The 15,367-nt window shown below is 41.7% G+C and overlaps 2 protein-coding genes across 3 annotated transcripts; one reads left to right on the top strand and one right to left on the bottom strand.

The window, feature by feature from the left end:
* Positions 1–608: 608 nt before the first annotated feature.
* On the bottom strand, positions 609–6,240 carry LOC118426661. Its single transcript, XM_035836180.1, has 4 exons — positions 6,129–6,240; positions 4,573–4,721; positions 3,869–4,035; positions 609–2,613 (listed from the first exon to the last, which is right to left on the bottom strand). Exons 2-4 carry the CDS (start codon positions 4,583–4,585, stop codon positions 1,318–1,320), a joined length of 1,476 nt encoding a protein of 491 aa, XP_035692073.1. The 5' UTR covers positions 4,586–4,721; positions 6,129–6,240; the 3' UTR covers positions 609–1,317.
* Positions 6,241–7,109: 869 nt separating this feature from the next.
* LOC118426083 lies at positions 7,110–15,265 on the top strand. Of its 2 annotated transcripts, none has more exons than XM_035835343.1 (4): positions 7,110–7,247; positions 9,235–9,382; positions 11,218–11,384; positions 12,139–15,265. In XM_035835343.1, the coding sequence occupies exons 2-4, from the start codon at positions 9,238–9,240 to the stop codon at positions 13,369–13,371; spliced, it is 1,545 nt and encodes a 514-aa protein (XP_035691236.1). In that variant the 5' UTR covers positions 7,110–7,247; positions 9,235–9,237; the 3' UTR covers positions 13,372–15,265. The 2 variants fall into 2 exon arrangements, with proteins under 2 accessions (XP_035691236.1, XP_035691235.1); XM_035835342.1 differs by lacking the exon at positions 7,110–7,247 and adding an exon at positions 7,418–7,526.
* Positions 15,266–15,367: the final 102 nt, after the last annotated feature.

Genomic DNA, 15,367 nt, shown 5'->3' with positions numbered 1-15,367 from the left:
CAGTCGAATCAGATACAGATACTTGCTTCCGGGATCTACAGTTACCAACAGGTCCTTTGGTCTCAAACAGACTAACATCACTACAATCATATGTCCGCTGTTTCAAAATTCGAATCACTGAAAGCAAGACAGGCCATTAGTCACTGATGACGTCAAAATTCAACATGGCGGAGCTCATGGATGCCAGCAAAGCCAATACAGGCTATCGCGACCCTGTAATAACAGTGAACTGACAAGAGCTAATTATTGCTAGGCTTCATGTTTTGAATACGCTAAATGTTCAATGTTATGACAGAAAAGTTTATGTTTACATAAATACAATCTTGAAATAAAGTCAATCACGAATGGTATGAGACAATATCAAATTTCAAGCCGATTGCAATGGGAAGAAGTCTGTTTTGATATCTAAGGGCCGGGACACATGTATATTTTTGCTTAAAATTGAATGAAATAAAACTACACAAGGACATGAACGCTTGTTAAGTTATTCTGATTGGTGCGGTTGCTTCTTCAGTAATGCATTCAGTTGTTAAAAACGCCACCTAGCGGAAATATTTCGTTGAACACTGAGCTTTGCCTACGAGATCAAATAGACTTGACGCGTAGAATGATATCAATAAAATATGGGTTCATTGACTGTGGTAATTTATTTTTCTGTATCTAATATGATAATCATTAATTACATTCTTCGTGACAGTTTTTTACCATAATCATATCATACCTCATGTACTAGTCATCACTATGCTTATGAAAATTTTAGGAATATATAATTAGTAAACAATACAGAAATAAACATAGCATTCACAGCAGCATATTTCTAGAAGTATTGTGTAAGACTAGTTACAAGCACAATTCAAATATCTGCAGTACCTTCTCATTCTATTGCCTGATTTTGAGTAAATCCATTATAAGTATATTTTTCATATCTCTTATAATATTCTGCTATTAAATGTGGTGCATTCAGCTGACATTAACACAGCTGGGAATAGAGGTAAGAAATTCAGTTTGTTTCATTTGAAAAAAAAAATACAGAAAAATATATCCTTGGTCCATTGTATAGGAATATACAATCTGTGATAATTTCCCCTGAATTACCTGTATGGACCCCTCTCAGTCAGAAATCCTCTTGGGACATCTAATCCTAGCTCTTGGACACATACTTTGTATTTTGCCTGACAATGGAAAAGTCTTTTTTTTCTCTTAGAAGCCCAAATATTTGCTCTACATCTTTGAATCTTACATCTAATGATATTCAAAACTGATTCCACAAATGAGGCACATTGATCTCCAAATAATTTCAAAAAAAAATTTCTGATCCTAATCTACTGATACTTCCAGTTCTTCTTCTAACTGTTCTTCTCTATTATTATTATTTGCTTCATACTCTTTATCAAATTTGTCTACCACACACAAGTCGATATTTTGCATAGCTGCCAGCTCAGTCAGGTAGTCTAGGTCTGCCTGCTTCAGTTGGTCACAATTGTGCACAGCCACTACGCCGAGGTTGTGTGCTGTGCTCAGCAAGGCCTCGATGGTTTTCCGTGTGACGCCATGACACTCGATCAGCTCCAAATTCTCGAGAAACTCAAGCTTGTTACACTTCATCACGTCGGACATGAAGTCATCCGTGAAGCAGTGCACATACTCCAGGTGCAGGTGTTTCAACTTGGGCGCGTTTTTCAACACTCTCTCCAGCTGGTACCGAAGGGATTCCTGTGGCACGTCGTCGACAAGGATGTCGAGGTAAAAGCTGTTAATGTTTTGGAAAGCAGAGTCCTCTACCTGCCAGTCTGGCATTCGAGCAATGCCCTGCACACTCTGAAAGACTAAGTTCTGCACCTTAGGGCAGTGGGCTGAGACAGCGAGCATGTCAAGATCCGAGAAACCAACAAGCGTTGCCCAATCCAACGTTAACTTAGCGCCAACTTTACTCAAGAAAGGGAGGACGTCTCGATGGAATGTGCCGTCGTCAAGCTCCGGGTAGGAGTCTGCAACTGCCAAACGAGTCAGTTTGGAAAGACCAAGCAGAATCTCTTCATCCATGTCTGCCAACATCTCTGCATTAAGCACAAGAACTTTCAGATTGGGACATAATATCAGACCCTTGATGTACGAGGCAGGTGCGGGCGTGAATGTTTTCACCCCCGATGATTGTTCGGCAGTCGATGATGAGAAGCTGACTAAGTCTAGTTTGAGAGGGAGCAATGGAAGATTGTGTAGAAGGCATTCCTGATAAATGCCGTACACGGCAAGCCCTATGTTGTGCTCAGTAGTCACTTTTCTCAGCTCTTTCAAGGCTCTGATCACATAGGACACACCAAAGAGGGTGACTTTGGCTAAATCATACATCTGCAGTACAGCAAGCTTCTTACACCCCTCCCCAGATTCCCCCAAACCACACAGCTCAAACAAGCCAACGTCTGTGACATTGGTATTCATTATTCCCAGTTCTTCGAGTTCGGGACATCCACGGGCCAGAGTCTTCATGGTGGTGTCGTCGGCAGTGGTACAATTAATGTTCAGCACCCTCAGATGTGCAAGATTGCCAACCATCAGCTGAATACTCTGAACTGGTAGTTTTTTGCACTTGAACAATGAAACTTCTTCCAAGTTCTGCAAATGAAAAAAAAAATCAGAACACATATAAAACTTCTGAGAATAGTTTTATCAAGATTCTTTGTTTTATTCAACCAACATTTTGGTGATCGTCTGTCACCTTCCTCAGGGCAATACTGACTTGTTCACACTGCACTGCAGCTATGCAAATGTAGGTGTCGCTGCTTACATATGCAGTCCCAAACAAAAAATAGTTGCATGCAAGGTAATGCAGTGTTTACAATAAACTATTTCACAAAGGTTAGAACGCATGTGCGGCGACAGGAATTCTGGGTAATATGTCAAAGGGCAAGGCCCCGAAATTGAAAACAAAACCCGTCTGGACATTGCTATGCACTTCGAAACAATGGTCGAGACAAGGACTGTTTACAATTTTGGCACCTTACCCTTTGACATATTACCTAGAATTCATGTCGTTACACATGCGTTCTGACCTCTGTGAAAGGGCTTATACAGCCCCAAAGGTAGAAGAAAAGAATGTATCATATACATATATCATGTATATATATTACCAATAAAAACAGTGCAACAATTATCATCTGTTTCTTAAGAATGCTGGTATATCATGTTACAATTTTAAGACTTCATATCCGTGCAAAAAAAATGCATGGATATAAAGGATAGTTGATTCCGAACAGAATTACCAAGACGGGGGCCGAAACCGACTGCCAAGCACCTTTGACCCTTGCTGTCGTCACACTTCCGTTCCTTATGTGTGACTTAGGTGTTGGGTCATTTAAACTTGAGAAGGATCAGAGGACTGATCGAAAGCTTGTTGGTAAGCGCTTTATTTCGTGCACGGATATAAAGTCTTAGAATTGTAACATACTGTTGAGTACCGTCACTGATGAACTTACATTCAAACCCGGTGCATACGCTTTTATATACTACATTTTTAGTATATATATATGCGTGTGTGTCGTCAGGGGTAGGAGGAACCCCTTACATCCTTGGTCGGAAGTCCTCCTAGGAGACGGAAACTCCAAATAACAAACCTGCATCTGCTGGGGCCGTCTTACACGTTGCAAACAATTGCCCCTGTAGGACTTAGTGCGCCAGTGGACGAGGGGGTGGTGGAGAAGGAAGTGCACACCCCTCCTTCACCTTAAAAAGTGCAGGCCAGGCAGACGGGTCGCCTTAAACCCACCCTGTCTGCCTACCATTGTCTTCCGAGACAGACGGATGCCAAAACAACAAACAAACAAATGCGTGTGTGTGTGTGTGTGTCTTTATGTATATAAACAAAACTTACAGGACATCTCATCGAGATGAGTTTCACAGAGTCAACATCAAGGACTTTGGAACAAGATTTCAGCCGCAGAGTCTTCAGACTCTCGTGTGCCACATGCTCCAGGTGCCAGGCTTGCAGCTGCTTCGTCTCAACCAGGTGATCAAGCAAATCCTGATACAAATTTGCACCTGCAACATAAATTATAAACTCGACAACGCACCAGATGTCATCTTTATAACTTGCTAAATCTATGGAATCAGGGAAACCTTGACAACATCACAAGACATCTTTGTCGCTCGCTAAATCTAAGGGTTTACGGAAAAGGCTGGGCCCTGCAGCTGGGCAGGCTACCCAACCAGGCTAGGGTTGGGTAGCCTGCAGCCTTGTATTAAAGGTGTGCATGGAGTTTGGTCTGTAATGCACTTTTCTGAGAAACTGGAAAACCCCTAAGGCTTAGGTCACATTTCAAAACCGGGGTTGTGTCAAGAAACGAAAATTTGAAAGGTATGCCTAGAAATATACACAAATCACGCCCATGAATCTTATTTTGACATTTTGTGTATTTTGATGTCTTTCATATCATTCTTTTTGCTCCAGAAATCTGCCCTACCGGGCCCAGGTTTGGAAATGTGACCCAAGCCTAAATCTACAGCTTAGAGAATTACACCCAGTGTGTTTTTTTCTTTGAAGAATGAAATTTTGGCAGTAGAAGAAACAGGCCTTACAGAGGTTGTGCATGTGGCTGCTTCTCGCTGGTGATCTTAGGAAGCCATGTGGCGATGTGTGGTCTGTCCCACTCCTCCTGGGGCAGTCTACACACCACGTCCAGGCACGATGTTTGGAGGGTCGGCGGCGACTTCAGTAAAGGCATCGTCTAGAAAGACAGATAATATCAGGATAGATGAAGATCTGCACGCTCTTTTCCGTTAATCCATACGAGCTATTTCAGTTCATGTCAATCATAGCACGCCCTTTCACAGAGGTTACCACGCACGCGCTGGTGAGAGGAACTCTGGGTAATATGTCAAAATTGAAGACCCTCAGACGTAAACAGTCTCGTCTCTACCGTTGTTTTGATTTTGTGTCACTATGTCCGGAACGTTATGGCGCCTGGAAAATGGTGGAATGTTTATGTTCTGGGACCTTAAACTTTGACATAGGGGGGGGGGGGGTATTATGACGTGATAAGCCTTTATTCAACTTTAAACGTTATCAGGATTGGGCGCTTTGATATTACGTTAAACGTTATTTGTTGTCCTGAATTCATCGTTAATCATATATAGTTATTGGGAAATTCTTCGTGACGAGATGACCCGCGGCAACAAACGTCAGATAGCCCTCGGACATCATGCTCCTAAAGATCTCTCCTAAACACTCCGGATTCTATTCAATGTTATAAGCCCTTTCACAGAAATCAGGACGCATGTACCGCGACAGGAATTCTAAAATATGTTAAAGGTACAGTCGCCCCCCAAAAACAGTCCTAGTCTCGACCACTGTTTCGATTTGCATAACAATGTCCAAAGGAGTTTTGTTTTCAATTTCGGGGCCTTGCCCGTTGACATATTAGATCGTATCACCTAGAATTCCTGTCGCCACAGGCAACAGATGGCGTGACATGCACTCTGTGAAAGAGCTTGTTAACACCGCAATAATTTGCATGCAAATACTTTACGTTTGGGACTGCATCTGCAAGAATTGTTTCGATTTGCATAGCAATGTCTAGACGTTTTTAGTTAACTAACAAAAAGTAACATAGAATTCCTGTCGCCGTAAGTGCGTTCTGATCTCTGTGAGATAATCAGACGCAGGCTTATTTTTTTACCGTTAAGTATGGCCAGGATCCCCCCATGCAGACCCTCGTAGATACCAAAGCATCAATACGTTACATATAAGTATGTGTGCCTTAGATGTACTTCTACTATTTTTTCTACTTATTAAAACACTATTTAATCAAATCGTAAAGATGGGGAATGGTAACGTAATCATTGGGTTATAACATCTTATAAGATGTTGGAAATACAAAATTAAACATGAACTTACTTTTAAATGACAATGTTCAATGCAAAAATGCAAACCTTGTTCAGTCAACCCCTCCCCGCCAAACATAGAAGGCTGTAACTTGACTGTTCCTTTTCTATATAATTTTGTAACCTCCGTGCTTTGACTAAATTCCGATTTCATCATGTAACGTTACCAGCTTCACATAGACATCGAACAGTGAACAAGCAATATCATGTATCAGTACTGTTACAGGAACTGAAAGAAAGCAAAAACATACCGAACTGGATCCAGAAACTCGCTGTCATTTAACCGTAGTGTGGAAAACCACGTGGTCTGCTAGCCATCCGGCGATCATTCAGGTCATTGACACACCATGACCCCTATAGCGGCGTCAATGAATTCAACTTGAACATCCAATTATTGTCGATGTACTCCCGTCTGTACCATAACACATAGATGCCTTTATAACGCCACATGAGAAGAAATACATATTTTAAGTGATTTAAAGAGATGCACCAATGCAGCATTATTAATCCTGAGGAAAATACACTTAAGGTGTTATATAAAATTAGGTGTTCAAGACAATCTTGAGAAGGCCACTATTTCTTTATGCGGTGGTATCATGGCTTCCAGTAGAATTTTGAGAGTTGATGATACCAAAATGGTACAGACCAACTCTCATCAATCCACTGCACCCGTAACGTCACGTCATGCAGATAGAACACGTGACCCGTGAACAGTGGATCATAAGTTGCAGAAAATCTATGGCACCCTCCGTCTCTGTGTGGGAATGGTTCAAGTTGATACAATTTTTGACTTCAAATACTTGTATTTGAGTCCCGGACGAATATATATTGCTGGCAAACGATGTTGTTTTTATCCTAACGTTAGTTATATCACTATTTTGTAATACAAATTTTGTTTACTTCAGCCGACCTAACGTTATTTTGGTATGGATTTTTTTTTTTGCATTATTTCATTTTGGGGTCTTCCCATCTTTGAAAACACAGCAGGTGATATGTATCTTCTTTAAAAATGAAAAGACACAAAAATGTCAGGATTTTTTCTAAGCAACACGTTAACATTACAAGGTGAACCTCTTTGTTTAAAGGTTAATCGATTAATGTCTTGATATCATTATGGGCCCGGCTTATTTGATAATTGAAATGATTAAAATGTCTTCAGCTCTGTGAATCAATAAACATGGCAAATGAATCCGTGAGATAGATCGCCGAAGATGTGCGTAATACTACAATCGGAAAATTTTGACAATATCCGAGTAATCGGGGGTCTTTGGGGTCATGACGTGTCAGTGACCCACGATTGGGGTCAAACTTAAGATTTTGCAACACCACGCGAAGTTTCTGCAATCAACGTTGATATCGAGAGGCATTCGGTATGTTTTGTGTCCTTCTGGTACAGTATATTTATGTCTCAAATGTTCTGTTACTGATATACGTGAAAGCTGGAACGCTAAAGTGGGTAAATACGGCTAAACCAACAGTTGTGTGCTGTCCGATTTGAGTGGGGAGGGGGGCGGCTGCGCTAATTACTAGAGCCGTGGCAACTGTTGGGGGCTAATCTTTTGGTTGTAGCACGAGCTTTTCAGAAAGCTACGAGTAAAAGAAGCCATCCAGGAGTCGGCCATGGCTAGCTGCGCTACAACATGCAATGTGTATGCAAGTCTACGAAAACCTCGCCTTCCGTACTGGTGTTCGAGTGCTGAATCAATTGTCTGAACGGCCTCAGCACTGGTTTTCCAGTGCTGAAATTCTTTCAGCACTCGTTTTCCAGTGCTGATCGGCCTTGTTCGAGTGCTGAAACTCCCTCAGCACTCGTTTTCCAGTGCTGAATTTCTTTCAGCACTCGTTTTCCAGTGCTGAACTTCTGTCAGCACTGACGTTTTCCAGTGCTGAACTGCCGCCAGCACTCGGTTACCAGTGCTGAAATCCGGGGATATCGGGGCCGGGTCAGGTCAAAGGTCATTCAGCACTGGTTACAGTCTATTAAATACAAATCTGATTCAATGTTACCACCTACTAAGACAGAAATGTTTAATATGCTACTTATCATGTCCTGCTGATATATCTGCCTATGTCGGTCAATTTATAGATAAAAGCTCCTTGTTTATATATAACTCATTTAAAAAACGAAACAATATTATACTGTCCTGAACCAGCACATAATGCTAGCCTGATTCATGTGATTGTCATAACTTTAATTTATACCATGTGTAAAATAGATTAGTTTCCTAGATTTGTAGATACTAGTAACTTATGTAGTTAAACTGTTCTGTATGTATATATTGTATGTACAAGTTGCCATACACTGTACACTCGTTCTCATTAAAATGTCGAAAATGGCGTTTTTTTGATCGAAAAATAAATCAGCTTTATTTTCAGTGAAAACTACCTGGTTGTTTAGGAAAATTCCTCTTTTAACATTAGCCAAAAAATGACAACTTATTATTTTCGGTCCCATTGGTAATGCATTACAGGGCAGGTAACAAACGTTACCGGTAACGTTTGTTACAACAGTAAACTTAACCCTTTATCTTCAAAAGGATTAACATTATTGGCTACATCATTTAGGCATAAGCTGACGTCACTATGGACATTTAAAACGTGGGCAGCATTTTTGCACCGGGTCAGACAGAATGCTTAGAAAGCTTCAAACAATGGTAACGTTTGTTACAGACATTTCTGTACAACATTTTGTAAGCAAGGTGGGGTGCAAATGGCAGTCAATGACCCTTTTTTGTTTCTTTAAAAAAACAGAAAAACTATAAAGCGGCACAAAAACGGCCATTTCTAGTCTTATACGTGGATGATATAACCGTGGCAACCACCGTACTCATGGTGGTAACGTTTGTTACAGAATCTGGCGACAGGCATAAACCTCCTCACACAGCCTCCAAGATCAGTGATATTTGCGATCTGACGTGATCGGACAGAGGGCCTGGGTAGCTAGTTTCATCTGCCGAACAATCATTTTATGAACCAAATTGTTACAGTTTTGGCTACTATTTGAATTCTTCGTATTTTCTCAGGCGACAGCCATTTTTTAGGGGGTGAAATCCCACCCGAAGCTATAATAACCTTCAAAGCCATTAACTAATATGAATGTTGTGGTGCATCTTTTGTAAAACATTACAGGGATTGTGGAAAATCAAAGGGACCAGTTGTGCTGTCTATAATTTGCTCAATATCAAGTCGTAAAGTCAGGCGACAGCATTTCGACATTAAAATGAGAACGAGCCTGTATCCTGTACAGGTGTCATGCAATAAAGTTCTTCTTCTTCCTCTATGTTGTAGCTTCACATAGCCCAGAGTTTTCTTGAATTAAGTTTTATATAGACATTCATCCTAAGGTTTTCTTTCCAGAGGATGCCTTTATTGAAGTCGCCACCGACCCTTCAAACATCGTGCCTGGAGGTGGTGTGTAGGCAGCCCCAGGAGGAGTGGAACAGACCACACATCACCACATGGCTTCCTAAGATCACCAGCAACACAGGCCAGCCATACAACATCAGTAAGTCAGACCACACATCTCCACATGGCTACCTAAGATCACCAGCATTACAGGGCAGCCATACAATATCAGTAAGTCAGACCACACATCACCACATGGCTACCTAAGATCACCAGTAACACAGGCCAGCCATACAACATCAGTAAGTCAGACCACACATCGCCACATGGCTTCCTAAGATCACCAGTAACACAGGGCAGCCATACAACATCAGTAAGTCAGTCCACACATCTCCACATGGCTTCCTAAGATCACCAGTAACACAGGGCAGCCATACAACATCAGTAAGTCAGACCACACATCACCACATGGCTTCCTAAGATCACCAGCAACACAGGCCAGCCATACAACATCAGTAAGTCAGTCCACACATCTCCACATGGCTTCCTAAGATCACCAGCAACACAGGGCAGCCATACAACATCAGTAAGTCAGACCACACATCGCCACATGGCTTCCTAAGATCACCAGCATTACAGGGCAGCCATACAACATCAGTAAGTCAGACCACACATCACCACATGGCTACTAGTACCTAAGATCACCAGCAACACAGGGCAGCCATACAACATCAGTAAGTCAGACCACACATCGCCACATGGCTACTAGTACCTAAGATCACCAGCAACACAGGCCAGCCATACAACATCAGTAAGTCAGACCACACATCACCACATGGCTTCCTAAGATCACCAGCAACACAGACCAGCCATACAACATCAGTAAGTCAGACCACACATCTCCACATGGCTACCTAAGATCACCAGCAACACAGACCAGCCATACAACATCAGTAAGTCAGACCACACATCACCACATGGCTTCCTAAGATCACCAGCAACACAGGCCAGCCATACAACATCAGTAAGTCAGTCAGCTGGGACAGCCAAAAATTAGACCAAACAGTTATGTGGGTTTGCAAAAGAAGTAAAGTGCAATTTCGGGTATAGTTTGGGTATTGTCCCAATCATTGTTTTGGTGTAATTGTTAGGGTATATATAGTCCAGGTAGACATGCCACCAATATAATGCCTTTGGGCACCTTACATGACTTCCTCATCCCACCCAGGTATAAAACTGTGTACCTGAATTTGGTTGGGAGACAAAAGGCAGCGAAAGGGGAGGGATGGGCTCTGCTTTCCTCACTGTGCCGTAGACACAGTAGGTAATGACCCACTGCCCTTAAGGCATCAAAAAGGTGTTCGCACTCCCAAGGTCTCTCGTAAACAGGCTTTTAGCCAGGCATGGGTCCATGTGTCCCTTGGATGCACTGTTCTAAAAATGAGGCAAGGTGCCGAAGGACAAAGGGATGATACTGGGTCACATGTGGCCTGTCTGACAGTAACTTGCTGTATTCAACAAATTTGGGTATCCAAAGATTAGCCTGATTAAATCTTGCTTATATCAGCCCGCCAAACATCCACCGCCCCCCCTAGAAGCTTGATGAAGAATAGCCTTATGTTGGGGGGGGGGGGCAGCTACAGCCCTGGACAGCAGAGTTTGCGTTACACAGACTATCCAGAGATTAGTGAATTTCAAAATTTCTGAGGAAGGAGGCCCCAAGCCTCCTTCAGCAATCGTTCCTATAGCGCTGGCCATGGCTGTTCAGCAAGAAAAATTTGCCCCCCTATGATAAACTCCTAGCTAAAAGCCTGCTCGTGAAAATGTTCCCTCGTAAAATTTCTTACTCTTAGCTTGAAATGTAGCAATTAATAAGAATTTCCAGTGTTATATTCACCTTTGAATAGTCACCAAAAAGTAATGAGGCTGTGCAAAAGTTAGGGTAGTAGATGCATTGGTTATGAAATTTGTATGAAATATCAAAATGTATTTCAGGTGCAAACTTGTACCAGGCTTTGTTTGATCATCTGGTCCAGTCGGAGCGGCTGCAGCCCTGGCACCTGGAGTATGTGGCACATGAGAGTCTGAAGAATCTGCGCTTTGAGAATTGTAAGAACATCCTTGACAACGACACTGCCCTGCTCATCTCTATGAGATGCCCTGTAAGTTTCTTTCGTTTTTATTAGCACAATAATTCTGTGTTTTAAGGCACATTGTAGCATTATTGTGAAGAGGGAGGTAAACACTAGAGAGGTAACATTTTCGGGAAAATGCAGAATGTTTCCCAGCGGTTTTAACGGTCACTAATCGACCGCTGAATTTTTATCGTAGCAACTTTTTGATCACGCAAATCCACCTCCTCCCTCCCTCTTGCCGTTCACATTGTACGTTCAAAATCAAGGTCTGTTTCTTTACCAAAACATGCACTCAAATGCAGAACAGAAAGTCCCAAAGGTGTGTTTTGATGGTTTTGGTCGCAAGACATTAGATGGATGTTTAAAAAGGAAAAAAAAAACAATTGAAAAAAGAAATCTCTCCGCAGACTCCGGTGCTAAAATGGTTTGGGATGACGATGCACTAAACACTATGCTGATACCAACACAGACATATCCTACTTGTTTTAACAGGTATAGAACTGTAGAGCATACTTTATTTTAGATATATTATACAGGTCTGTTTATTCCAAGTTCCAAATGTCTAATCTTCTGAACACAATGTCTTTGTATGAAGTGTGCGATCTCGTTCGTTCCATGGCGGGCAACTTCTTCATGGAACGCCTTCTTGGTCGAACGCATGGTCAGGTCACAGTTCACAATTCCTTTCTAGCTCTGCAAGTTCAAGTGCAAATGTTAAGTCTTTGAGTGATTCTTTCAAATTCTTGATGATAGACTGATTTTCTCTTTTTCCTCCTTGCAGAACTTGCAAGATGTCTTCCTCAACTCATGCACACAGATGCCACTCTTGGCTGTTAGCTTTTTGACGTGTAGTTTCCCCCAGTTGAGGATTCTTGACATCACCAGTACCAAGGCAGACGACCAGGCCATGGCCATGATGGCAAATGAATGCCCAGAGCTCCAAAAGCTAGACATGTCATCGACCAACGTGACAGACATCGGCTTGTTTGAGTTATGCGGTCTGAGGGAATCAGGGAAGGGGTGCAAGAAAATCAACCGTCTCATGATACACAACATTCAAGTCACACTGTTTGGACTGTCCTATGTGATAAAGGCTTTAAAACAGCTGGTACAGCTTGGCACCGACCTGAACACTGGTCTAGTGCTGTACGGCATTTATCACGACTATCTTCTGTATGACCTTCCCTTGAGCCCTCTCAAGCTCGACAACGTCAGCTTTTCTTCTCAATTGCTGGACTCCTTGCCGGTGCCTGCTTCATACATCCAGGCACTGAAGCTGTGCCCCAACCTGACCATACTCACACTACGCTCAGCTATGCTGGAAAATGTAGACGAAGAGATTGTGCAGAGTCTTTCCCTGCTGGGTCACTTGGAGGTTGAGGAGGAAGAGTACAGACAGCTCACGTTTCAGACGGAGGTTGTTCCCTTCCTGAGCAAGGTGGGTGCGAAATTGCAAACGCTCACATTCACGGGCTTCTCAGATGTGGACTTGCTTGCTGTCTCAGTCCACTGTCCTAATGTGATAGACATAACACTAGAGAATGTGCAAGGTTTTGCCGAACAGCCGGCCCAGCAGTTAAAGGACTCTGCGTTCGAAGATCTTGACTCACTCATCATCATGATTAACGATGAAGTGCCACAAGAGCCCGTCAAATACCAGCTGGAGCGAGTGCTGAAAAATTCGCCCAAGTTGACATTGCTCCACCTGTGGGGTGTGGACTGCTTCACGGATGACTTCATGACCAACATAATGAAGTACAACAAGTTTGAGTCTCTCCGTAGCTTGCGTCTGATCGAGTGTCATGGTGTTTCACGGAAAACCATCGAGGCTTTGATGGACACAGCAGATTACTTCTGTGAGGTGATCGTGGACACGTGTGACAAACTGAAGAAGTCAGACCTGGAGGACATAAAGAAGCTTGCGGCCACTAAGAACCTTTCCTTCTCTGTTATACAAAGCTGGGGGAGGCCGATGGAGACAAACAATGGAGAAGCACAGTGGGCAGCAATGTAAGCTGGCTTGATAAAAAGTGATGTTTCAGATTAAAGTTTTGCAGTGTTTCTGAGGAAAATGTTTAACTGAAATCACTTTGAGTTCTTAAAAATCCATGTACATGACATTGTACAAACATACAGTAACTTCTTATGGTGCATCAATATAAATAAGCCATGCACAGTCAATCTTTTGGTTTCAGTTCTTGTGTATTTCAAAGAGTTTTGATGAGTATCCAAAGCATTTTTGAGAAATATGAGAGTACGCAAATGTTAAACATTACAAGCAGAAATTCAAGAAGTGGAAAATGCATTATATTTTTTTTTTACAAAAAGGGAACAAAAAATAACATTGGCTATTGTAATCCACTTTGAACTTCTCTTCAGCTAGTATCATCACATGTCAGGTGCTTGGTCTTGATTTCGTATTTCAGCTGTTTTCATCGCATTTTACTAATGGTAGTGAATTTAGAATTTTGTTTTAATACACTTTAATTGGAATCATTCCAGCATTCTCTTTTATTTATTTATCTTTGTCTTCCTAACACTAGAAATACCCACAAAGGTCCAACGACTGATAGCACATGTATCATGATATAATCATTGCTATGTTGAATTAGTTGCTGTCATATTGAGGTTGTTAGGTTGAAGATGTTAAAATAATATTATGACAATAACATTACAAACATGCAATAGAGCATGATCATGATCATGGTTATTATGATGATTTACATGATGATTATTATGATCCTATGCTAAGTCAAATAAAGGGCTCACATAAATCCAAGGTAATTTGTTTTATATTTGATAGAGGTAGAAGAGATACCAGTAAGTACATCATTGCCTGTGAAAAACTATAATGGCTCTACTGTATACATAAGTTTATGGCTGCATACCTACATGTACATGTAACATCAGATACAGGTACCAGTACAGAGGTTTAGGTACCTGTCCATCCCTGTCCCTCAGTACATGAAAAAACTTCCTGCATGAAAGAGCAGTTGCGAATTAGATTCGCTGTCCCTGGGTGTCACTTTGGTTTCGTTTAGCATGAAGCCATGGGGGTAGGAGATGAAAGCTAATGATAAAAACATTTCAATTTTAAAGACAGCTCTCATTCAAAGTTTCAGCACTGCAGTTATGTCTTTTCCAGTGCTAAATTTTCATCTTTGTGGTAAGATTTACACATCTTCAGTCACAAAGTCAGCATATACTATGTATGAATTTTTGTCACTACAGTACCGGTATTTTATGATCTGGTATATCAGACCTGTACCGAATCAATTCTCACAGTACAGTACTGCCATGCAGCCGTAATTGTGCACATTCGTGAGATTGTATGTCGTGAAGTCAAGAGTGAAACTCATATTCAGGATAAAAAGAGGTTATTACAACACAAAAATGTATTGTTTTTTCATTGCTAATGGTCCTGCTGTTGACAGAAGTCTGGATCTATCATAGCATCTTTCAAAGCTCTTATAGAACAAGTTAATTCATGCTGCACTGCTCCAACAAACTACTTATCTTCGGTTCTGGTGGTGTTTAGATTTACTCACTGCCAAGCCATGAAACTTTTCGGCAGATGATACAGTATTCCAATAGTATAAGTAGTCCAGGGCTTCTTGTGGAGAGGGAACAATGACTATGCCGCCTTCTACCCTGGGGAGCAGATCCTAGAATTCTGCTTGACTGGGGATGCCACTACATCACAACAGTCTTCAACTATGACTTTTCTGACAGTGATTTTACCGCTCATGGTACCTTAAAATGCCCCATCTTAACTTAAAATTCTCTCAAATTCTACAGCAGTAATAAAGGGGTGAACTTTCCATTTCACACTATCCCCCTCCACACACACTTGGTACCTTCGCTTCCTTGCTATGCTCATGTTATCATTTCCAAAAAAAAAAAAAAACTACTAGTACTACATTGTAAAGCTCACTGTGGTCTGATAATAACAACGACTATCATAAATCCACCAGGTGCCATAATACCGCCACCTCAAAAAACGTTGGTAT

The sequence above is a fragment of the Branchiostoma floridae genome, chromosome 11 (genome assembly GCF_000003815.2).
Source record: "Branchiostoma floridae strain S238N-H82 chromosome 11, Bfl_VNyyK, whole genome shotgun sequence".
In the NCBI taxonomy this organism is placed as follows: Eukaryota; Metazoa; Chordata; class Leptocardii; order Amphioxiformes; family Branchiostomatidae; genus Branchiostoma; species Branchiostoma floridae.
The sequence above is the reverse complement of the archived record's forward strand: the minus strand, read 5'-3'. Positions and strand labels throughout refer to the sequence as shown.

Excerpts from the sequence above, each read along its gene's own strand:
- LOC118426661 (XM_035836180.1), bottom strand. Across the intron at positions 2,614-3,868 it reads TCATCTCGATGAGATGTCCT|AACTTGGAAGAAGTTTCATT; the intron begins GTAAGTTTTGTT and ends TTTCATTTGCAG.
- LOC118426083 (XM_035835342.1), top strand. Across the intron at positions 9,383-11,217 it reads AGGCCAGCCATACAACATCA|GTGCAAACTTGTACCAGGCT; the intron begins GTAAGTCAGACC and ends AATGTATTTCAG. Across the intron at positions 11,385-12,138 it reads TCATCTCTATGAGATGCCCT|AACTTGCAAGATGTCTTCCT; the intron begins GTAAGTTTCTTT and ends TCCTCCTTGCAG.